The sequence below is a fragment of the Sapajus apella genome, unplaced genomic scaffold, assembly GCF_009761245.1.
Source record: "Sapajus apella isolate SASKATOON/1434 unplaced genomic scaffold, GSC_monkey_1.0 scaffold5, whole genome shotgun sequence".
Taxonomy (NCBI): domain Eukaryota; kingdom Metazoa; phylum Chordata; class Mammalia; order Primates; family Cebidae; genus Sapajus; species Sapajus apella.
This window is the reverse complement of record NW_022436945.1, coordinates 244,701-269,851: the sequence shown is the minus strand read 5'-3', so window position 1 is coordinate 269,851 and position 25,151 is coordinate 244,701. Positions and strand designations below refer to the sequence as shown.

The window sequence follows — 25,151 nt, the reverse complement described above, 5'->3', positions numbered from 1 at the left end:
GGAAAAAAAAAGACAGAGAGAGAAGAGCAGTGCTTTTTTCTGAAGCAAATTATTTCAGAATGTGTCATAGCACGCTGAAGATATATTAAAAAGAGCAACAGATGATGTTTTTGCAACCTGTTCCAAACTATTTATAAACCTAAAATTTTTAAAAATCTATAGACATACAAATCTCTATACCACTGCATATTTTATAATGAATGTATTATATGAATATAAACTACTATTTGAGATATATAAATCAACTAAAACTGTCTGAAAACTACAAATTTTTGTCTACCGTCTTCCTTTAACTATTAACCAATGTATTTACTCCTGTAAAAATTTTAATTATCCACATTTGATGATAAGGTAAGGAAGAAGCTACTTGTGGGCAGCATTGCTGTGTAGAATGAGTCCACTGGATCGGATCGCAGCTGACCTGCTTATTAGCTGTGTGGTCCCAGACAAGCCTCTTTTCATTCCAACACCACCTGTGTTTTAGAAATGGTATTTGAAAAAGTAGGCTCTCTTGTTCACTATTAAATCTCTTGAACCTTCCTGTGTTCACAAAATAAATGAATGACCCATGAGGTGTGCTAGGAATAGAGTAGGTTCTCATTAAATAACGTGGACTAAGACTCACTGAGTGCTCATTATGTGCGAGGTGCTGTTGTAAGAGCTAATAGGCAACTCGCACTGGATCCCAAAATTACACACTTATTAGTCTCCTTTTTACAGGAAAGAAGAATGCAGCCCAGAGAGGGTGAATAGCTTCCCTCGAGGCTCAGTGGCTAGTTGTGAAATGGCAAATGGAAGCTATAATTATTATTAATATCGACAACTCTGGTGCTCCCCACCACTGCCCTCATGCTAGGTTGAGTGTGGGAACTAACTCTCCTGAAAGCTCAAGAGGGCTGCTTCCCCCACAGCCCGGCGACCCCAAGCTCAAAAGTGCCTTGATCACCTGGTAATAAACAAAATAAAACGCCAAGCTGAGTGCTGGGCCCCACTTGGATGATACGGCCCGGGAGAATCTCCAAGAAAAATGCAGATCACATCCACATTCATTATCTGTGAACTGTCCGCAATATTGAGATGAATGTGTTTCATAACATCTCATGAAAATTATCTCATTAAATCCCCGGTACCCACTTTTATTTTGTACTGTTTCCTCATGTATTCAGTGAAAGAAAAACACCAATTGATGCTTCTCAATTAAATCCAAATTCCACTCAATAACTGAGCACTCGATATGCACCAGAACTTTGGCACTTAATCTTCACCATAATGCTCTGAAGTAGGCATTCGTATTCCCATTTACAGATAGGGAAAAATAGTCTAAAGAGGGTTACATGTTTTTGTCACAGTCCCAGTAGAATTTGGTACCAGTTGGATTTGAATGCAGAGTCTAGCTTCAAGTCAAGGACGTTTCTGGGTTCCAAGTAATCAAAACTTCCTTATATGTCAGCATATCCATATGAATGCAGGTTTCGATTCTGATGAGTCACTAATCTACTCATGTCAAGTCTCCCCACCATGAGGAAGGAGCATGTACCCAGCCCCTGGAAAGCTCAGCCACATCTGTCACAGGGAGGCTTGGTAGCTGTGGTTCCTAGAGCATGGGCCTGGGACCAGCAGATTCAGCGTCATCTGGGCACTTAGCAGTGCAGATTCCCAGACTCTGGCCTGTTGCACCACTTCTGGTGTACCTGGGTTGAAATAAGCCCTCCCTGTGGGTTCCAATGTTTGCTCAAGTTAGAGAACCTCAGATGGAAGCCTGGTTACCAGGAGTACAAACTTCCAAGTTGGAGTGAGAGGCCCCTGGGCTGGAATTTTGCTCTGCCCCTACTTGCTGAGTGACAGTGAGTGGGGTGGAGGAAGGAAGATGAAAGGTAGAGGATGGCGGGGAGATGGGAGAAGTGGTGGGTGCAGAAGCTGTTTTCCCCACTAGGAAAATGTCTGACCCCTTCCATTAACCTCCTTAAGTTCTCTTTGTTGGGCGCTGGAAAAATCAAAGATGATCGAGACATAGTCCCTGACACCTGCATGCTCAGTGTCTGGTGGGAAGCAGAAGAGTGGGTGTGGAGCTATAAAATGCATACACAACAGATCGTAAGCCTGTGCCATGCTCGTGGCAGACATACACACAGGACCAGGGAACAGGAGCGACACAGGGTCAACCAGGGAGCCGAAGGGCTTGCCAAGTCCTCACTCTAGCGAGCAGCGGCACCAAGGTTCCAATCCACGTCTTCTTGCCAAGCTCTAGTCTCCTTTCCATCCCCTGCCTGTGACAGCGCTGCTGGGAACAGTGTCACTACACTATCCACATTCAGCCCCTTCCCATCCATCACCTCATTGGCTGTGGACTTCTTCGTCTCTGCCATAGCACTTGCAGCAATAGTTAGATCCAGGGAGACAAAGGGCAGGCAGCTGTAATTTCTCAGGGCCCCTGAGGCCCCGTTGTCATCCTTTGGAGACTGGAGTCTTTTTTTTTTTTTTTTTTTTTTGAAAGTGAGTTTCACTCTATCACCCAGGCTAGAGTGCAGTGGTGCTATCTCAGCTCACAGCAACCTCCGCTTCCCGGGTTCAAGCAATTCTCGTGCCTCAGTCTCCTGAGTAGCTGGGATTACAGGCACCCACCACCATGCCAGGCTACGTTTTGTATTTTTAGTAGAAAAAGGGTTTCACCATGTTGGCCAGGCTGGTCTCAAACTCCTGACCTCAGGTGATCACTTCTCTTCAGCCTCCCAAAGTGCTGGGATTACAGGTGTGAGCCACTGCTCCGGGTCTGGAGTCCTCTTCTATTCTGTACACTAGGAGGCCTTCTACTGGGCCCTTTCAGCCAGACAAGACCAGGAGCTGGTTGACCACCACCTCCGCCTGCTCTCCTGACTGCTCTGGTCTGCCCCTCCTGCCCTGAGCCTCTGTAGCACTTAGACTGCCATAAGGGTCACTCTTCTCACCGTGGGCCACCTCCTTGTCAGAAGGCATAGTGCCATCTAGAAAGATCTCACAAACAGAGAGCTTTACTACAGGTTCTAGGTTCTTTCACAGAGGATGCAGGGAATAGAACATGGTGCTCCACTGGCTTTCCAGGAGTTGCCCCCAAAGGGCTCCTACAGAGTAGATGCTCAGGCCAGGCACTGTGGCACACGCCTGTAATCCCAGCACTTTGGGAGACTGAGATGGGTGGATCATTTGAGGTCAGGAGTTCCAGACCAGCCTGGCCAACATGGTGAAACCCGGTCTCTACTAAAAATACAAAAATTAGCCAGGTGTGGTGGCGGGCACCTGTAATCCAAGCTACTAGGGAGGCTGAAGCAGGAGAATCCCTTGAACCCAGGAGGTGGAGGTTGCAGTGAGCCGAGATTGTGCCACTGCACTCCAGCCTGAGCAACAGAGTGAGATACTGCCTCAAAAAAAACAAACAAAAAATAAAAAACAGAGTAGATGCTCAAGAAACACTGGCTGATGGGAGAGGAGGAAGAAGGAGAATCAAGGCAGAACCCTGGGGTCTTATGTTGTGGATACCCTAGGACGGTGTTGATCTGCAGTATACCAAGAGCCTCCTATGGTGCCTGGCTTACCAGATACTTAAATAGATGTGAAAAAGAAACTTAATAGGGAGAAAAGGATGGAGAAAAGAGGAAGTGGGGGACGTGGGGGAGGCTCAGAGAGGGGATGAAAGGATTTCAGGAGTTGCTCTGCCCACTAGAGGGATGTCTGAGCTAAGACAGGTCCAGCAAATCGTCCTGCTACTCTGCTTGTCTGCTGCAGAACCCACCAGAATGTCAAGTCTTTTTGTTTTCATTGTTTAATATTTGTTGGGAGCATCAATAGCTGGTAGGAACAGGACTATAGCTTACACAGACGTGTTTTCTGCCCTCAAAGATCTTAAAATCTATTTGAGGAAAGGGAAAAAACACAGGTAAGATTTTACCATATAAGAGTTATATAATAAATCAATAATGATATGTCTTCTTCTAGATTTACTAAATGCATGATTCGAGCAAGAAGTGCCACAGGTGCTCAGAGGAGGGAGGAGACCAGATGGGCCCTGGCAGGTCAGGCTTCTGAGTAGGTGGGAGCCTCACTTGGCCAGGCGGGTCTTGGGTATATGAGTTTGACGGGAGTTCTGAGTAGCACCAAACACCTCCAGTGTTTTCTCCAGGTTCCCTTCAGGGAATTGCATGCCCCATATATTTCTTATAAAAATAAAATAGGTAAGAGGAGAATTCTTGAAACCAATTGGGAATGCCTTCAAGAAAGAGTGAATCCATGTATTCACTTATTAAAAATAAGCCTTGGCCTGACTCCACCTTGGAGAGAATTTCATCTGGATCAGGAGACGCTCTCTAATATCTAATCTTTAATGAAAATGTACAACCAATTCAGGGGAATTTAAGTGGAACTTGTGCACACATGTGGAGTAGGTTCCTACCATGCGCTAGGCACTCTGTTGGCCTTGCTGGGGTAGGACAGGTCCATGGGTAGACCCAGACATGATCTGCAGTGTATCTCTGGACCATCTCACTTTGGGATGCCCCTCTTTTCTATGCTTCCCTGTGCATGTGCATATGGCATTCATTCACATAGGCATTCACTCATTCCCTCTCATATAGCAACACGTTGGTGTGCACATGCTCCAGGCACTGTGTTAGGCACCAGATCTCCATTTTAGGAGCTAGAGGTTCAGTCTAGGAAGTCTGAGAATTCAACTTACATTCTGTTTTAGTTATGTCAGTGTGAGTTCCATTACCTAGGCACCAGGAACATGCCCAGCTAAGGAGAAGAGGGCATTGGTGGCCACATGGGAAGCAGGATACACAGTACGTCCAGGCCATCACTACCTATTCCCTGGAACATTATAAATCCCACTCCTTCTCTCCCAAATCAGTGCTGTGTGTTCCTATGTTACTTCTATGAGACACAGTTCAAAGCATCCTTTAGCCTTGCAAACGTCCACACTACTTCCAGGATGACACAGGCTTTGCTAGTTCATCCCTCCAGATTGCCTACTCTCTGAGCACACTGTGCATTTCCAAACCATAGTCCCCACAGCTCCACTATGTAAATGCTTCACCTTTGAGTGGTGGAGACAAAGAAAGAGAGATGCATCGTCAAACAGGCTCGGTGTGACTCCCAGGGCGGCTAACCTCAGCTAATCCTCTGCAAAGTTAAAGGGTTAGTTTATTGTCTTTAATGTCTTCTGTGGCACTAGTAATATTTTATTCTGGCCCTCAAATTGAGATAAAGGTGCTTCCCACCAAGAATCGCTATGAGGTTTGGGTGAAATCATTTTTGTAAGGTGCTCAGTTCCAGGTGCAGAGCGGACATTCAACTAGAGGGAAGAAGGTGATGATGAATGCAGAAACTTTCCATCCTTCCTTGTTTTGCACTGGATTATATTTAAAATGAGTAACTCTTAGAAGTATAAATTGTCTTTCCAAATTTAGGGAATCTTATTCTAGAGTAGCCTTTTAATTTCAGGGGACGAACTTAAAATGAGACATGGTGCTGAGCCAGTTAATTTCAGAAGCTTGAGAGAGAGGGAAGGCTGGCAGTGTGAAATCACCCTGATCATTTCCCGAGGGTTTTGCTGCTGAATCCTGGACTAACAGTCGGTGCCTGGGGAGACCAAAGGACTGCATACCACACACGAGGGGGCAGAGAAAGATTCGTCTCCATGCCAGGAGCTTGACCCTGGAGACAGAATCAAATCCCTCTCTATGGGACTGGAATAACACACCATCCAAACTCTGTTCCCATGGATAAGTAGAAGGCAAGCATGCCCCATTTATTTCATCAGAGCCAGTTCTGCTGGGCAGCAGGAGAGAGAAGTGGAAGAGGGGGATGAGTTTACTTTAGTAGCTTTTAAAAATTAAAAATTATTAACTGTGTTTAATTATTTAAAATATCACAAATTAAAAATAATTCAGAATTTAAAATCGGTATTTGTAATGAGCTTTAAATATTAAAAAGCACAGGCCTCCAGAGGCCAGGCTTGTTCATTTCCTGCGCCATGAACTCTCCTGCCGCAGTGCTGACACCTGCTTACACACACCGGAAATAGAGAGGAAGGAGGACTTGCTTTCTTCAGGCCCAGATGTGAAGGGGAGCAGGGATAGGGAAGGCAGAAGGGCGGCTGCCAAGTTATAACACCATCCAGCTGTGGCCCGTTCGCACATGGCCGTGTTATTGATGCTGTTGACAAAAGGAAGCCGGGTGCATCCTTGTAATTCCCTGGCAAGCGGCAGCTTTCTAACACATGGGCCTTGCTTGAGTGCAGACAGAGTGCATCAAATCTCCATGAAGTTTGCTAGCAGTTCCCTTCATTAATCACCCCGGGCTGTCAAGTTGCTGTATGTTAACACAGGAGTCCTTTCAGATAGCTCATCCCTTGCTTGTGTCAAGACAATGTCCACAATCCATCTAGACAAAACTATGGTGTTCGGGACACCTCCCTGATCCCCTCCCTCCCAGACCCTAGGCGGCTGGTCCCAGCCCTCCACTTTTTCCTTCCTGCTTTGTTTCTGCAGCTCTCTGGCTCACTGCAGCAGACTCAGCTGGAATAACAGCACCATTCCCTGTTTTGCTGATGCTTCCTCTGCTAATTCACTTGGCTTGCATTGACGCACGGAGAGCCCCAGGGGGCCTACTCCCGGAGGATGTGACATATGAATGAGCACCATCACTCTGGAGCCCCACTGAGAGGCAGAGTGGATTAGATAAGCCACTTGCACAATCCGGAGGAAGCTCCCAGACAAGAGAACTCCGCAGCTAAGTTGCTGCTATAGGCCTGTAAAGAAGAAGGGATTTGGAGGGAGTTGGACAAATCCCAGCTCTGCTGATTGCTTGCGCCACTTCAGGCAAGATGCTGAATTCGTCTAAGTTTTAGTTGCAATCTACAAAGCGGAGCTTAAAATGCCTAAAGCCTGAGTCTATGCCTTAAACGTCCCCATCACCGCCAAAAGTTTCCTCCCAACCTCTTTACTTATTATTGTGTGTACATCAAGAACGATTAACATAAGATTTACCCTCTTAGCCAAACTTCAATTCTATGATACAGTACCACTAAGTGTAGGCGCTGTGCTAGCCAGAAGATCTTGAGGACCTATGTATCGTGTCTAACCAAAGCTTTGTACCCTTTGACTAATATCTCCTCATTTCTCATTTTCTCCTCCACCCAGCCCTTGGAAACCACCCTTCCACTTTGCCTCTATGAGTTTGACTATTTTACATGTATCATAAATGTAGTATCATGTAATATTTGTCCATTCACAAGTATATACTTATATCCAGCCTCATCAAGTTGTATATATTAACTATGTACAGCTTTTTGTATGTTAAAAAAAAAATAAGTAAACAGGAACATTGAATTTCAAAGTAAAATAAAAACTGTGAAAATGAATGTAAATGGGTTGAACAGACCATTAAAAAAAAAAAAAAAATGCCTGCCGGCCAGAGTTGAACCTACCTCAGAGCTTAAACAGGTTATTTTCCTTTCTGTTTGGTGCCACTCTTTTTAGATGTCAAAAGACTGAGTTCTGCCTCCAAGTGTCTGAGACTGTGAACAACCCACTGGCCACTCTAGGCCCCAGTTCTCCCATTTAAAAACCTAATGCATTGGACAGCATTGTCCCCCACATGCTTTTTAGCACTAGCTTGCCTTTGATGCTAAAATCCAGATAAGGCCAGGGTTCGAAGATGGTCAGAACTCTAATTTAAAAGCCAAATCTCTTTCTGGAATCTCAGGAACAGTTTGCCTTCCATTCGAAATTCCTGAGCTCAGATTTGCATGCTGCCTGCGCTGGATGATCTGCCTTCCGTCAACGGGATGGCTTGCCACGATTATATTAAGCTAACTGTACACAATCACAAAAACGTATCATTTCCATTTCCATGTCATGAGTTGCAAGTCCTGGGAAACTTTTGAGGCCTTAGTCAAAAACCAAGATGTCAGAGAAGAGGCCATATGTTTTAAGTGTCAAGAGAAAGCTCTCAGGCCCTCAATAAATGATTTGCTCCTCACTGGCTGATTTACTGTTAATTTCTGCAGAAGCTTGAAAGGGCGCCAACTGTTAATTACAGGGGCTCCGAGGTCACAGCTGCGCGGTGCCTCCTAAGCAGGGTTTGCCATTTCCTGTAGGCCTGGGGTGGGGGAAACAGTAGGGCCGGAGAGGCAGATAGGCTGGTGTCAAATCCCTCACTCTTAGAGGTTCTGTGCAGTGGGCAAGTTGTAGAGCCCTCTGACCACCCTGTTTCCTATTCTGTAAATTTGAGGCAATAACAGTGAGCCCACAGGTCATTTGGGGGTTTAAAAATGATGAGCAGCTGGGCTCAGTGGCTCCCATCTGTAATCCCAGAACTTTGGGAGGCCGAGGCAGGTGGATCGCCTGAGGTCAGGAGTTCAAGACCACCCTGACCAACATGGAGAAACCTCGTCTTTACTAAAATTAGCCAGGTGTGGTGGTGCAGGCCTATAATCCCAGCTACTAGGGAAGCTGAGGCAGGAGAATCACTTGAACCCGAGAGGCAGAGGTTGCAGTGAGCCGAGATCACGCCATTGCACTCCAGCCTAGGCAACAAGAGCGAAACTGTGTCTCAAAAAAAAAAAAAAAATGGTGAGCAGAAGCCAGCAATGTAGGCTGAAGTCAGACTCACCTTGTAGACCTTGGTCTCCTGGTTACAGATATCTTACTGCTTACCTATTCTGTGCCCAATGTCCCAGACACCGAATAGACCTCATAAATATTTACACCTAGCGTGTGTTGTGATGTTGAATTAATTGCTCCTATGACGCACTTTGATTGCCTTGGAGGAAAGGTGTAATGCAAAGGCCTGTGATTATTAAAGGCACAAACAAGTCAGCTCACGGAAGCAGCATCCTCAGGAGGCTTCCACTACCTTGTGGCTTTTCAAAGCATTGCCCAAAACCTAGGGAAAAGGTGTTTCCAAAAGGACCCCATCCAAGGGTTGGATTGTGGCTGTGCAAAGACCTTGTTGGAAAGTGAGACCAGGCGTGATGGCTCATGCCTGTAAACCCAGCACTTTGGGAGACCAAGGCAAACAGATCACCTGAGGTCAGGAGTTCGAGACCACCCTGGCCAACATGGTGAAGCCCCATCTCTACTGAAAATACGAAAAATTAGCCCAGTGTGGTGGTGCATGCCTGTAGTCCCACTTACTTGTGAGGCTGATGCAGGAGAATGGCTTGAACCTGGGAGGTGGAGGTTGCAGTGAGCCAAGATCGCACCATTGCACTCCAGCAACAGAGCGAGACTCTGCCTCAAAAAAGAGAAAAGAAAATGGGCAAAGACATTACAGATAACTTACCAAAGAAGACACATAAATGACCCAAAACCTTTCAGCAAAAACAAAATTCAATATCTCACTAGTCATCAAGGAAGCGAAATGGGTAAAATGAGGAATCAAGTGCCATGTAGGCAAAGTGGTTCTAAAGTATAGATTTAAAGGTGGTGAGGTATAGTGAGACCATCACACTCCATGGGTAAGACTATAAATTAATATAAATTGGCGCAGCTCATCCAGAAAGCTACTGAGCAATATGCAACAAGGGGCCTAGAATGTTCACATTATTTGACTCCTTAATTGTGACTGATAACATCTCTCTATAGAAAGATTCAGAGATGAGGCTTGAAGATTCAAAGATGCAGGAATAATACACACGGCAACATGATTTTTAGGACTAGCAAGAACCTAAATGCCCCTTTGAAATATCAGGTAGATCGGGGTGTCCAATCCTGGGCCACAAACCAGTACCGGTCTGTGGTGTGTTAGGAACTGGGCTGCACAGCAGGAGGTGGACAGCGGACTAGTGAACATTATCACCTGATCTCCGCCTCCTGTCAGAGCAGCCGCGGCGTTAGATTCTCAGAGTATTGCAAACCCTACTGTGAACTGCACGTGGAAGGGATCAAGTTTCACGCTCCTTATGAGAATCCTACTAACGCATGCTGATCCGAGGTAGAACAATTTCTTCCCTTCATCCTGAAACCATCCTCCACCCCCATCCGTGGAAAATCTCTCTTCCAGGAATCAGGTCCCTGATGCCAAAATGGTTGGGGACCACTGAGGTAGATAATCAGTACCTTGTTTTTGAATGACATTTGAAGATATAGAATGTATTCGTAACATCAAAATTCTACACATTCTTTTATATTATTTTTTCAAGAGATCTTGCTAGGCTGCCCAGGTTGTACTTGAACTCCTGGGCTCAAGTGATTCTCCCACTCCAGCCTCCTGAGTACAGGAGGACTGGAGGTGTGTGCCACCATGCTGGGCTCTTTTATATTATATTTATGCTGATAAAAGAAAAACTTCAGCAGAATGAAATTTAAAGGAGCTTAACTGAGCAACGAATGATTTGAGAATCCGGTGGCCTTCCCAGCCAGAGGAGGCTCAGAGACTCCAGCGCAGCCACATGGTGGAAGAAGATTTATGGACAGAAAAAGTAAACCAATGTATAGAAAACGGAAGTGAGGTGGTACAGAAACAGCCAGGTAGGTTACTGCTCAGCGTTTGTCTGATTTGAACACAGTTTGAACCACTGGCTACATTTGATTGGCCAAAACTTTGTGATGGGCACAAGTGAAGGCTACTGTCTGTTTACACCTCCACTTTTTATAGTCATGATGTACAGGGAAACCTTTAGGCAGAACTTAAAATATGTAAGGAGGCGGTTTTAGGTTAAACTTGATTTAACAATATGTTTATGTGTTTAAATGTATGCATACATCTTCAGGTACGTACGTATACAGCTATGTACATGGGGATAACCAAAATATAATCTGTGGTGTCCATTTTTATTTTCTTCTATATGCTATTTTCTAGAAAATAGAAATATGTACAATATTTCTACATATAATAGAATAATATGTGACTTCAGGTCTATAATAGTACATACATAAAGTAACTTCAGAGGCTGACTTGTGCAATGACCCTTGATGACTGCCTGTTCCTATGCAGGGGGTGGTCGGTAGAGGCGGAGCAGTGGACACTTAACTTGTTTCTTTTCTGCCGTAGGTCGTGGCCTCACCTCACTAGTGACACAGGTGAGTTGGGGCTCTCTGCCACCTAAGTGGTGGGAATGACCGCAAGGATCTGTTGGGCTGTTATTTCCATTATTTCTTGTTTTCATTTCAATAAGACTATGGCCTATTTGAAATGCCATTAGCTACTAATGCCATTCCTTCCAGTTGCCCCAGGGTGCAGCCTGATCCGTGACTCTCACAAGCTTTGGAAGCTGGCTGGCCAGATGGGGATCCTGGCTCTCTTCTTAGCTGTGCAGCTTTGGATGAAGCACAGATCCTTCTGAGCCTGAGTTCCTTTATCTGTGCAATGGGTATAAGTCTACCTCAGTGCCAGTCCTGTGGCAACTCACTAATTTACCCCCAGAATATGGGTGGAAAGAATGAATGGTTCAAAAGCCAGCTTTGATGCTTCTCCTGTATCTCTCTTCACAGCCTATTTGCTGGTACTAGACACTTAACAGGAGCCCATTAAAGTTGGAGTAAAAGTATGTACTATTCATCCGGGAGGGTTATTATTTCAGGGAAAGTCCCACAGAACTTCCCTAGAAAGCTGAGGTCTACATAGAATGACTGGAATGAGGCAGAAAAACGGAGACATTGTCCAAAGGAAGCATGCAAAGAAGCGATGGAGTTGTGAAGAGTTACACAACCAGCAAAGGAATTTGGAAGCTTCACCATAGAACACATTGGCACATATAACTCAGCATGTCCCACCCAGCAGCCAGGAGAACTGGGCAAAAGCAGAAGTGAAATTGGGAAATGTGAGTTCACACAGGGAATGGGCCCCAGCCTTAATCCCCCTTACAGAAAAAGTTTTCATTCAGATTCCCAGTCAGGCTTAACCAAGGCTATGTTCTCTCAAGGTAGATGTTTCCAAATTGTGTTGGGGTCGTTAGTATGAAATGCACCTCTCCACCTACCTGCACCTCACATCCCCTCCCACCCTGCACTGGAATCCTGGAGGATTGAGAATATTCTAAGGGGGTTGTACCTGGGAACGAAGTGGCTTGTCTGATGTGCTTGGTGACTGGTCAATCATAAAGCACACAGGTAAAACAGAGCAGCTAGCTCCACCTGCCTGCACCCTCTTTTTTCCATCTTGCTCCTCACCTTGGCTAAGGCAGAGAGAAACGGACAGATGGACATTCCTTTTCCTTAACAACAATCCAAAGACACCAGCAGGAAAAAGCGAACAAACTGAAACCCCACAAAAGTCCATTGAGGCAAAGTCGCCCAGGCCAGCTCATACACCCTCAAACATACACCTTACCAAAAACAGCAGCAAAGCATGACATTCCCAGTCTGTTAGAAATGACAGCCCAGCAGACCTATGCATACTTATGAATCGGTGCAGGCATACTTATGAACCACTGCAAACGTCTACTTGAGTATAGCAGACCTGATATAATTAAGATATGCATGAGGATTTACAAAAAAGACGGTGCCTGACGGCGGTATTTATAACATTCCCAGATACTTCAGGTTGTTTCCAATTTTTTACGATGGGATTATTTGAAAACAGGAGAGGGCATTCATGTGAGAAAATCCTATGGAGCTGTTAAAATGATGATGATGAAGCATATTCATTGTCATGGATAGGTGGATAGCATGTTATTTTGTGAAAAAGGTAAAAATAGCATACACAGAGTGATCGAATATGTATAAACTATGTATCTATGATGTGCGGTGTGTGGGGTTATGTGTGTGTATCAGTGACTTGACTATAACCAAATATTTGTATATTTGTATTATTTGTTTGCTAAGGTAACATTTTAGTAATGTTTATTCCCTTCTTTTTTGCATATCTGTGTCTTATAATTTTCTACAGAAGCATATGTTTTTGTATGCTAAAAACAATCTATCAAAAAATATTCTTTAGAAAACTATTCCAAGCCTGGAGAAGACACACACACTTAAACTGGGACAATTTGTCAAGGTCAATGCCTTCTCAGAGGCTGAGACACAGAGAATAGTGCAATGTTTTCCATGAAATAAACTCATGAGTTTTTCTCCTTCCACTAAATAAAGAATGAATTTGGAAAAGATGGCCCTATTTAGAAAGTGGGTCCTTCTGTCTTAAGCCTCCACATATAATGAAAACATTGATGAAGATAGATATTAGCTGATTTGATTTAAAAGACAAGAAATTTCATTTTGTCCAGGAAAATGCTACTTTTTAGTTTTTCTCAGGAAAGCAGTCTTCAAGGTTGATTTTTCCTTCTTGTAAAAGAAAAATTAATTCGGATTTTAGGACAAGAGGGAGACAGGCAGGTATAGAATATGTGAGCATCCAATGCCCCCTGCTGGCTGTTTCTAGATGCTGCAATGCCTGTATGTATTTAGCGGAGGCTGGCATCCTCCTGGTTCTCTCCCCAAGGTGTTGGGAATATTAGTGAACAGAAACAAATAAGAAAATGACAGTTGAATTGCTGGGAAAAGCCAGGATTTCAAATCATCCCAAGACTGGTAAACAGAAGGATTAACACTATCTTCAAAATTCAATTACAACAGTTAAAAATCACAACTGTTAAAAATGAATATTCTCAAGCCTACTTCAGGGTTTAAGCTTTTTGGCTGGCATACAAGGCCAGGAATCCTTACTTTTAACAAGATTGTTTCAATACAAGTAGTTCTGGGCCATTCTTCTTTATAATTGCTGGCCGAGGGTTAAAGAGAGAGAAGAAAGAAGAAAATTATCCAGACTGTTCCCATCAAGAAGCTGTTCTCAATTCTCTAGATAACAAATGTCTCTATATTTTGTTTGAATTTTTAAGGAGCACTCAAGGAATGGGATGGGAAGCAGCTGCCTTCTCTATCACCATTCACTCATTCATCCATCCATCCATTCAACCAATATGTGGTAGGTCCATATAACCAGCTTTGGGCACAGATTTTTTTAAAAAAGAAAGAAAGAAAACAAAAATTAAAGGTCCTGGTGACTCAGGTAGTCTGAGAATGTATTACTGTATTTTGCAGATGAGGAAATTAAGAACTAGAGAACAGAAGTCAATTTCCAAGGGCCACCTGGTGAGAACATTGTGCCTGTTTTTCAAATTCCCATTCAACATTTCCTGTGTAGCTATTTCTGTGAGTTTGGACTATTTGTGGCTTAGAATTATTGCCTCATAATCTTCAGATCAAAGAACTGCTGTTCAGTGAATAAACTGAAATGCCCAGAGAGCTAGATCACTGAGTCTGTCTCTCTCCTCTCTCTTTATATGTGTGTGTATGTGTGTATGTATACACACACATATACGTGTGTGTCACATACTAATGGAGATGTGTTCTGAAAAGTACATCGTTAGGGGATTTCAACATTGTGTGGACATCATGGAGTGTGCTTACACACACCTAGATTGGGTCGCCTACCACATACCTAGGCCATATACTATGGCCTGTTGCACCTAGATTACAAACAAAACATCCTGAAAAGGATGTCACTATGCTGAATATTGTAGGCAGTTATAACACAATGCTAAAAACATGTGTATCTAAACATAGAAAAGGTATAGTAGAAATACAACATAAAAGATAAAAATGGTACTCCTGTGTAGGACACTTACTATAAATGGAGCTTGCGGGTCTGGAAATTTCCCTGGATGAGTCAGTGAATGAGTGGTGAGAGAATGGGAAGGCCTAGGGCACTGTAACCCAATGGGGCCATTATCATCTCTACACTTAGGCTACCTTAAATTGATAAAACTATATTTTTTCTTCGATAATAAATTAACCTTAGGTTACCATAACCTTTACAATTATAAATGTTTAAAGTTTTGTGACTTTTTGGCTCTTTCCTGATAACTTACCTTAAACAAAAATGCATTGTAGCATTTTACAAAAATATTTTCCTTCTTCATATCCTTATTCCAGAAGGTATTTTTTTCTATTTTTATTTAATTTTTAAATGTTTTAGCCAAAAACTAAGACACAAACACACACATGAGCCTAGGCCTGCACAGCGTCAGGATCATCAATATCACTGCCTTCTGCCTCCATATCTTGTCCACTGGAAGGAATTCAGGAGAAGTGGCAGGCACGGAGCCGTCATCTCCTAGAATAAGAATGCCTTCTTCTAGAACCTATCCAGAGGGACCTGTCTGAGGCTGTTTTGCAGTTAACTTTTTCTAGTAGGTAGAAGGATGCTTTAAAATAACAATAAAAAGTGGCCGGGCATGGTGGCTCACACGTGTAATCCCAGCACTTTGGGAGACCAAGGCGGGTGGATTGCCTGAGGTCGGGAGTTAGAGACCAACCTGACCAACATGGAGAAACCCCATCTCTACTAAAAATACAAAATTAGCTGGGCATGGTGGTGTGCACCTGTAATTCCAGCTATTCAGGAGGCTGAGGCAGGAGAATCACTTGAACCTGGGAGGCAGAGGTTGCAGTGAACCGATATCACACCATTGCACTCCAGCCTGGGCAACAAGAGGAAAACTCCATCTAAAAAAATAAATGAATGAAAAGTAAAAAGTATTATCTAGTAAACACATAAACCAGTGTTACAGTTATTTTATCACTACGAAGTATTACATACTAAACATAATTGTATGTGCTAGACTTTCATATGACTGGCAGCTGTGGGGTTATTTACACCAAGGTCACCACAAGCACGTGAGTCCTGCATTGTGCTATCATGTTATAATGGCTACAACATCATGAGCAATGATACGGATCCGATGAGTGGAGGAACAGCAGAGTCCTTAGTCTTGTGCCCAACTGGTTAAAACGACACAGACACATGTAGAGTAGTTTTAAGGAGTTCAGAGTTTAATAGGCAAGAAAGAAGGAAGGAAGAAGAAAACAGCTCCCTGGTGCAGAGAAAGAGGAATGGGGGATTTGAACAAACAGAAATCCCGATGTACCGCAGAAAAGTGGTTGCTTATAAGTGGAGGCTGGAGGAGGTGGAGCCTGATTTGCATAGGGCGTAGGGGATTGGTTTGACCAGGCATGTCATTCATGTAGCCTGTGAAAAAACTGGCCCTCCCACCTTAGCTTTTAATATGCAAAGCAAGGTGCCATGATGTTCTGCACAAAGAGAGGGTGCAGATGTGGGGGTGGCCATGTTGCCAGGCACAAGTGGGGCAAGGGCAAGAAGGGGGCGGGAATCACTGTGTTTGTGTGGACCCGGTTTCTAATGGCTTGCCTTTGCATATCAAAGCTTGCCAGAGGCTCTGAGAGCTGGGGCTTTCCTGCTAGATGAGAAACATTTCTGGAGCTGCTCTTAAAAAAACAAAAACTTTCCAAGGACCCTTTTTCTTCTCTATTTGCCTAAAACAATTTCTTAATAACTCCTGTAACAGTAATAGGAATTTTTCTGCTCCACTATAATCTTATGAGATCACAGTCATCTCTGTGATTCATCGTTGACCAAAACAGGGTTATGTGGCATGTAAATGCATATTTTTTTCCTATACCTATCTCTTTCATTTCCCTCTTCCTTCTTTTCTTCTTCCTAATTACAAGCCATATAGTCAAAACTCATTGACTATCATAATCCTTTACTCAGGAATGGTGTAAAGGAATACAAGAAAGCTGATTTCTCCCTTTCCCTGCAGACATAGATTGATGCCAAACTGAAGATGTTCTGAAGTTTGGAAACTTCCAGGGGAAAGGGTGTAGACTACCCCATTTCTCATTATACTGAGTAAAATCAGCTTGATGCCCTCTATCCCCAAATATCATATGGCTCCTAAGAGAAACTGAGGAAGGCCGCACAGCATAGAGAAAAGAAAGTGTGTGGGGTTGTCAATCCGGACCCCAGAGTTTGAACCCTGGTTCTCTCACACCACCAACGAGGCTCAGGACCTGAGGATGAGGAAAAAGGAAAGACACCTACATACACGGAGTCCCCAGCTTGTGCCTGGCACTTTATAAATGTATCCAATTTAGTTTCACAGGACTGATCTTATTATTCTCACTGTAAAGACAAGGTAAACCAGCCAGGCGCAGTGGCTCATGCTTATAATTCCAGCACTTTGGGAGGGTGAGGCAGGTAGACCACTCGAGGTCAGTTGTTCAAGACCAGCCTGGCCAACATGGTAAAACTCCATCTTTACTAAAAGTACAAAAATTAGCCAGGCATGGTGGTGCGCGCATGTCATAATAGCTATTCAGGAGGCTGAGGCAGGAGAATTGCTTGAACTCTAGAGGCAGAGATTGCAGTGAACCGAGATCATGCCACTGCACTCCAGCCTGGGTGAAAGGTTGAAACTCCATCACAAAAAACAAACAAACAGATAAGGTAAAACAAGTCCAAGAGACGTTAGAATATTTGGAAAGAAATTGGAGAAGTAGAACTCATATCCATAACAATGCACTTTTTGGTGTTTGTGCCAAACAGTTTTGGCCTCTGTATTTTTTTAAATCTTATCATAAGGGGACACCCTTATTTTAAGGTGACCACTGAATCCCTGTGCCTCACAGCTGAAGGGGATCCCAGCTTGAAGAACCAGTGTGAAGAAGAATCAGCAGGTGGATGTCAACAGAGTTGAATGCTGAAAAATCCACACGTTGTTTAAAAATCAGCACTAAAAATGAACAAGTTCTTGATATAGACCTGAAAGCAGTGCTAACGACCCAGGTTGAGTGAGAAGGATTTGATCGTGAAGTTAAACTTGAAAAGACAAACACAGAACACAGCATCTTGTTACCGGGCGCTAAGCCAAGAAGTTATCCTATGGGAATTATATGTTGATTTCCCACCTAAATTCCATTGACCAAAGCTTCTCAACAGCCATTTGAGGGTAGGTACTATTATTCCCATTCTACAGGTTAACCCTGGTTAACTGAGGCTTATAAGTAATTGGGTTTGCCTGAGATCACATCGCTCAAGAGTGACAGGGCCAGGATTTAAACCTGAAACTTCTCAACCAGCTCCCATGAAACACATGTTGCCTTCCTCGTGCCTTTGATCAGCAGCTCTGCTCTGTTACTGCCAAACCCTGACCTCCATAAGGAGATAAAACATCAAAGACTGCAAGGCACTTAAAAAAAATCAGGGGCTTAAACACGATAGATGCTTATTTTTTTTTTCTCTTACATAAGTCAAGTCCCAAAGTAAGCAGTCCGAGGCTCTTTGGCAGCTCTGATCCTGCAAGCCCTCAGAGACCCTGTTCTTCCTGCCTTCTTGCTCCCTCCCTTGTTTTGGCCTCAATCTTACAGCCTAAAATAGTGATATCTGTACTCCAGGCAACAGGACAGAGAAAGAAGAGAAGAAGGAGAAATAAATGTGCAGGCCCGGCACAGTGGCTCAAGTCTGTAATCCCAGCACTTTGGGAAGCTGAGGCAGGTAGATCATCTGAGGTCAGGGATTCAAGACCAGCCTAGACAACATGGTGAAACCCCATCTCTACTAAAAATACAAATCTTAGCCGGGCGTGGTGGTGGGTACCTGTAATCCCAGCTATTAGGGAGACTGAGGCAGGAGAATTGCTTGAACCCGAGAAGCGGTGGTTGCAGTGAGCTGAGATCGCGCCACTGCATCACTGCACTCCAGCCTGGACAGCAGAGCAAGACACTGTCACACATACACACACACAAAAGTTCATAACAACTTCAGGAAGTATCCTAAAAATTGTGACTTGATTTTCCACCTAGATTCCATTGACCAAAACTTGGACTCATGGCCATGTGTAGCTGCAAGGAAGATGTATAGCTCCAGGTGACCACGTGCCCAGCTAAACAGCAAGGGGTTCTAGTACCTGCAAAGACAGAGAAAATAGACATGGGGAGACACACAACTGTCTCTGCCACAGAGTGGTTAGTGACAGGTAACCAGGACTCACAGACCTCTCAATTTTCAACACATATTATTTTTTTTATTATGCTTTAAGTTCTGGGGTACGTGTGCAGAACATGCAGATTTGTTATATGGTATACACGTGCCGTGATGGTTTGCTGCATCCATCACCCCATCATCTACGTTAGGTATTTCTCCTAGTGCTCTCCCTCCCCTAGCCCCCCACCCCCCGACAGGCCCGGGTGTGTGATGTTCCCCTCCCTGTGTCCATGTGTTCTCATTGTTCATCTCCCACTTAGGAGTGAGACCATGTGGTCTTTGGTTTTCTGATCTTGTTCAACACGTATTATTAAATGTAGCTGGCAACCTCCAGTTTGGAGCCAACCCTGATCATCGCCACACCTCTCCTTCCCTTCTTCACTCTCCCAAGTCTTCTCTTGTAACTGAAATGAAACCAGAGGCTGGTTTTGCCTGGGGGAACTGTCTGGCATTAGAACGTCTGAGAAACCTGCTGACTTTCCTTTCTAGAGAAATGGAAAGTGCTAACCCTCTGCAGGCTTCCTGATTTTATCTCTCTTCTCATACAAGATAAGCATATTCTTGCCATAGGACCCACTGGGAATTCTTCCAGTCCAGGATTTCCTTTGAATGTGAATATCCCATGGCAACAGCATTTGAAGGTCCACTGGCTACCCCGTCCCTGAAAAGCCACTAAATGGGGGCACAGATGAAGGCACCGGTCCTGTACCTCCAGAAACTTAAGCTCACAGAAGTGTTTCCAAATGAAAATAATCCGAGAGTCTCTATTTACTTAATGGCCTACCTTCCTTTGGAAGGGAATTGGAGCTTCTAGGTTAGCGGTTCTAAAACTTCAGGGTGATAAACGTCACCACGGGAGCTTGAGGAGAAAAGCAGACTGATTGAACTGGTTTGCTCTGGGGCTCAGGGTTTGCCTTACTTACCTTTTACAGCTCCCAAGGTGAGGCTGATGCCAATGGTGAGGAGACCCCAGTTGGATGGGTATTGGCCAAACACCCCTCTCATCCTTGGCTGGCCTCTGTAGATGCGAGAAGAGCTGTTGAAGGGCTAGAGTCATTGCCTTCTGCCTATCAGGAGACCCCCTGGGCTTTACACTGCACATATCCATCTTCACTTCCCTCTTAAAAATAACTTTCAAAGGGACATTGTTTTTTTGCAAAAAGATGTTTCCTTGAGGGAAACACAGAAGTCAGTTGTTCTCTGGAGCTGTCTGGTGTCTGTAGGTGATGAATGACCCTCCACACATCCACACAACACAACCATAACTCTCCCGGGATGCAGATGTGAAATCTACTGAGAAACACCCTTTCTCTTTTTCGAAAATGGCCCTAGGAAGCCAATCTGTCTTTAGGGTCCGGGAAGAGGCAAAGGCCTGGAAGGGTTTGGGTGAGCCACTTTGGTGGAGATCCGGGTCCACGAGAGGAAGTGTAAAGCTCTATTCCCTCAGCACGGGTGAAGGAATGTTCTGCCATGGCTTCCCGGCTCTGACATGTTCCTGCTGTACCGCATGCTATATTTGACAATTGACTGTTTATTTATTGTGCATTCACCATATGCCCATCTCTGCTACACGTGGGTTGCAAAAGCCATCAGGAGCCTGAAGTCTTGCCATTGCCTGGGGGAAGGCAGGTACCACAGTCTGTAATGAGATTATTTACTGGTTGGCTTTGTTCCTAAATGCTATGGAGAAATTTTTTTTTTTTAAGTATGAATCAGGGAGGACTACCATCTATAATGAATAAACTACAAATGTTAGTGGAATATAATATAGGTTTGTTTCTTGCTCACATCACAATCCAATGTGGATCAAAGGAAGACTTTTTCCAAACACTCATTCTGATTCACCTCCCTTTTACCCAATGGCTTCCATCATCCCCATGGGCCTCAGGGACTCTGTCCAGCCACTGAGGCAAGAACAAGAGCATGGAAGGTCAAGTAGGGCAACCTAGAGTCCATCACAGTCAACGATGAGGCAAGAGATCCATGCCATGCCCACCCGCCTGCCCAATGCAGGGGAAGGAGAGAGACGTACAGCAGCCAAGCACCACAGGAAAAGGAGGCTGGCCTAGTGCACACGTGTGGGCAACATTCTCACTGCCATACCAGGTGCCAGGGGTGGTGAGGAACGGGGCTGGAGAGGTGCTTTTTAATTTTTGCCTGACATCGGTGGTCAGGGAAGACCACTCCAGGGGAGATGACATTTCAGATACAGTTGGATGGTGGACAAAGATCCACACACAGGCAGAGCCAAGAAAAGAGGGCTCTAGACAGAGGGATGGTGTGTGCAAGCTCCTGCAACAGCGTGAGCTGGGTGTGCTGTGAGACTCAAGGGATAGGATTAGGGAATTTAGCGTGAAAGAACTAAAGTTTAAGAAAACTATAGGCTGGGTGCAATGGCTCATGCTTGTAATCCAGCACTTTCATAGGCCAAGGCAGGTGGATCATTTGAGGTCAGGAGTTCAAGAGCAGCCTGGCCAACATAGTGAAACCCCGTTTCTACTAAAAATACAAAAATTAGCCGGGCATGGTGGTGTCCTCCTGTAATCCCAGCTGCTCGGGTGGCTGAGGCATGAGAATCACTTGAGAGGTTGAAGCCACTGAAGTGGGAGGTGAGAAAGAGGTAGAGGAAGAGTTTCATGGTTATCATTACAGAATAGTGAGACAGGCTTTATTCCAGACAATGGAGATAGCTATAGGCATTACCGTAATGAGCATTTGCAGTATGGGAGAGATTGGGATCAACTCAAAATACAATAAGTACAAGTGGAAATTTACAGCCAAGGGAGCAGGGAGAGGGTATGGGAAAGGAAATTACAAAGAGAAAAGTTTTTGTTAAAAAGAAAAACAACAACAAAAAGAATAAAGCCAGAAGGAGATGTAGAAATGCTTATCATTTCATGGTTCTCCTTTACAAAGGGTGGGGGCAGAGGTGGATTCTGGCTAAACTGACCTGAAAGGATTCTTGCTGAAGGCAGGCCAGGGCGATCAGATATCATCATGGAAGGAAGGTGGCAGAGGAGGCCCTGATTAGATGAGATGTGGAGGGTGACCAGACAAGGAGAATGGGGATTCTGGCTAAACTGACTTAGCGGGAGTCTTGCAAAAATTGGACAATGCAGAGATGAATGCGGAATCCCACAAAGTAAGGCCTCATAGAGAAGAGAGTTCACGGGAGCCTGACTACAGTTTGGTCCAGGAGAGAAGAGGCAGGAAAGGGATGAGATCAGAGAGCAGGGTGGAGGCAGGTTGTGCTGAGCTCTGGGGGCCACACAGGGCACCTGGACTGTAGGACATGGGCAACGAGTGACATGAACTGATGCACAGTGTCAGGACCATGCTTTAAGATGGCATTTCCAAAACTCGGCACTAATGGCACAGATAGGTACTCTAGGAGACTGAGAGATAAAGATAATTCCTTTCCTAAAGAACACACAAGAAAGAAGTAATCAGATCCTGCCTATTCGTATTTCAGGGTCATGGTGAGACAGAAAATACATGCTTTAACAGTTCAATGAGATTGATGAGGCCTGGAGTGGTCAGAGAGAAAAGCAGGGAAATAGGCCGGGCACGGTGGCTCAAGCCTGTAATCCCAGCACTGTGGGAGGCCGAGGCGGGTGGATCCCGAGGTCAAGAGATCGAGACCACCCTGGTCAACATGGTGAAACCCCGCCTCTACTAAAAATACAAAAAATTAGCTGGGCATGGTGGCGCGTGCCTGTAATCCCAGCGACTCAGGAGGCTGGGGCAGGAGAATTGCCTGAACCCGGGAGGCGGAGGTTGCGGTGAGCCGAGATCGTGCCATTGCACTCCAGCCTGGGTAACAAGAGCGAAACTCCGTCTCGCAGGGAAATTGGATCTGAAAGGACTGTGAGCATCTGGGAAGCAAAGGGGAGGTGGGAGGGAGAAGGGGCTCCAGGCAGGGTCTGCACCAGCAGACACAGAAGGGGATGAAGCATATTTGGGGAATCCGGGAGAGTCTCAGGCTGGGATGCTCGCTTCTGGTGATAAAAGAGACTCTACAGCTCCCCGAGAAGACGTCAGCATCACGACCGCACTCCTTGTGGCCAATTTCCTAAAATGAAATTGTGTTGAACCCTGAATTAGACAGTGGCGTTGTTTTCCTGGATAAAAAGGGCCAGAACAGATCCCCAATAATTCTGAGTGCATTTGCTCCTTCCGGGCCAGCTGGTCTTTAGTGGGTGACCTTATTAATTTAACTCGATTCATAAGAGAGTACAAATTGCTGCTCTAAAGGGCTGGAAAATGTGTTGATTTCTCTGCCAGGGATCTCAGTGGGGATGTAATTGTGCTGGGTCAGGAAGGTGTCATCAGTGCTCCAGAGCTGCTATCCAACCACAAGGATGGGCTGGGTCCGAGGGCAGGTGCAGGCAGGATTCTGTTCCTCCAGGCTCATTATTTCAGGGAGATTAGCTCTGTCTCATTAACACTCCTTGTATGTACTGTTCCTAGGCAAATTCCAGAACTGTATTTCCACCGAGCCAAACTTGCATTAATTTATACATTACACCTTAGAAAAGACTTGGGTATGCTGATACAATTAACTCTTTATTTCATATTTTGGTAAGATAAGGGAATTTAGAGTGAAAGAACAAAAGTTTAAGAAAATAATAGGTCAGGCACGGTGGCTCATGCCTGTAATCCCAGCACTTTGGGAGGCCAATGTGGGCAGATCATTTGAGGTCAGGAGTTCCAGAGCAGCCTGGCTAACATAGTGAAACCCCATTTCTACTAAAAATACAAAAATTGGCCAGGCACGGTGGTATCCTCCTGTAATCCCAGCTGCTCAGGAGGCTAAGGCATGAGAATCGCTTGAACCCAGGAAGCGGAGGTTGCAGTGAGCTGAGATCACACCACTGCACTCCAGCCTAGGTGACAGAATTAGACTCTGTCTCAAAAAGAAAATAATAAAGCCAGAACAAGATGTAGAAATGCTTATCACATCATGGTCCTCTGCAATACCTAGATCACATTCAGAAATTTATCCTGAATTTCTCAGCAGCCAAAGGAAGAAGGGAAATATCCTTAAATCAAAGCAAACCAGTTGCTAAGAAGCATGCAGCTTCTGCTCCTGAGACCTGAAAGGAACTTCTCACATATGTGCTAATAAAGAGAATTTGATTAAAAGAAACAATTTTTTTTTAAATGTCTGTTTCTAATGCTCGCTGATGCAGGCTAATAGCAGGAAACTACAATGCAATTTAGGAAAATAAAGTTTATGAAGAACAAAAAGCTCTGCAGTGTTTTGAATAATCCGAGGATAAAATTTTAAACACAGAATACTGCGTGGGCTGAATGACCCTAGGTAACCTTCCAGAAAACAAGTGCAAGTAAGAGTGTCCAGTGCTGAGAAACGGCAACTGCTGTGTTTTCATTCAACAAACACCCGGTCCATAACTCAGTTGTTCAATAGGGAGTCTTGTGCCTGGCGCTAGGAATAGATGAGTGAGTAGCTATGTCTCCTGTCCTGAAAATACTTATAGTCTGTTTAAGGAGACAGGTGTATGGACAGATTATTGCAATTGCAACATGCTGTGTGTGCCTTGTGGGGGAAGAGAAGGGAAAAATAAACCTCATCATTAGCTGAGCAGCAGCTGACTCATGACTCTGGGAGCAACTAATATGAGAGGTCTTCTAACATTCTGTTTCTCAGCAATGGGAATGTTGACCTGCTGCCATATCGGTGAGCTTTCTTACCTCCAGGTCACGGTTTGATTTGAATTCGATTTTCTTTTCTCCCTTTTCATTGTCCCTGTTTTGCAAGAGTAACAGGTAGAATGGAAAATAAAGAAAAACGCACTTTAGTTTTGAAAAATTACAATCAAGGTTAAGTTAATTAAAACTGACAAAACATTTCTGGAGAAAAAGTGGGCCCAGTCTCTTTGATGTTTGGAGCTACAACAGTGATTAAAATAACACTCGATCTGCTTGTGTTGACAGGCCAGTACCAGAGGATTAACAAGCCTCTCCCCGGCTGGGTAAGTCAGCTGCTTCCCTTATCTATTTTCTCAGTCTTTAATATTTGCAAAGTAGGTGGATTTTTTCAAGGTACCTGGTAAAATTTTAAAAAATCAACAGCAACAACAACAACAAAATAATAACAATAATAAATTTTCCAAGTGGCATACTTTCCTGGCAAGATAAACTACATTTTAATTCTTGGGTATAAAACTATATTTCAATTCCTCAGCTATAAAATGTAAATAAAAATAATTAACATGGTCATTGTGAAGGCTGATAAAGTGAAAATACCAACACACTGTGCTGGCAAGTACATTATGAGAAACGCACTCTCTGACACTCATAGTAAAATTTTA

At 44.3% G+C, this 25,151-nt stretch overlaps 1 protein-coding gene across 3 annotated transcripts in view; it reads left to right on the top strand.

The window, feature by feature from the left end:
- The window catches only part of CLNK (cytokine dependent hematopoietic cell linker), a 198,974-nt gene that overhangs the window by 88,693 nt on the left and 85,130 nt on the right, over positions 1-25,151 (top strand). For all 3 annotated transcript variants that reach the window (XM_032272622.1, XM_032272611.1, XM_032272617.1), the window contains exons 4-5: positions 11,029-11,057; positions 24,775-24,812. In XM_032272622.1, the coding sequence (XP_032128513.1) occupies positions 11,029-11,057; positions 24,775-24,812 (67 nt within the window). The remainder of the gene's footprint in view (positions 1-11,028; positions 11,058-24,774; positions 24,813-25,151) is intronic.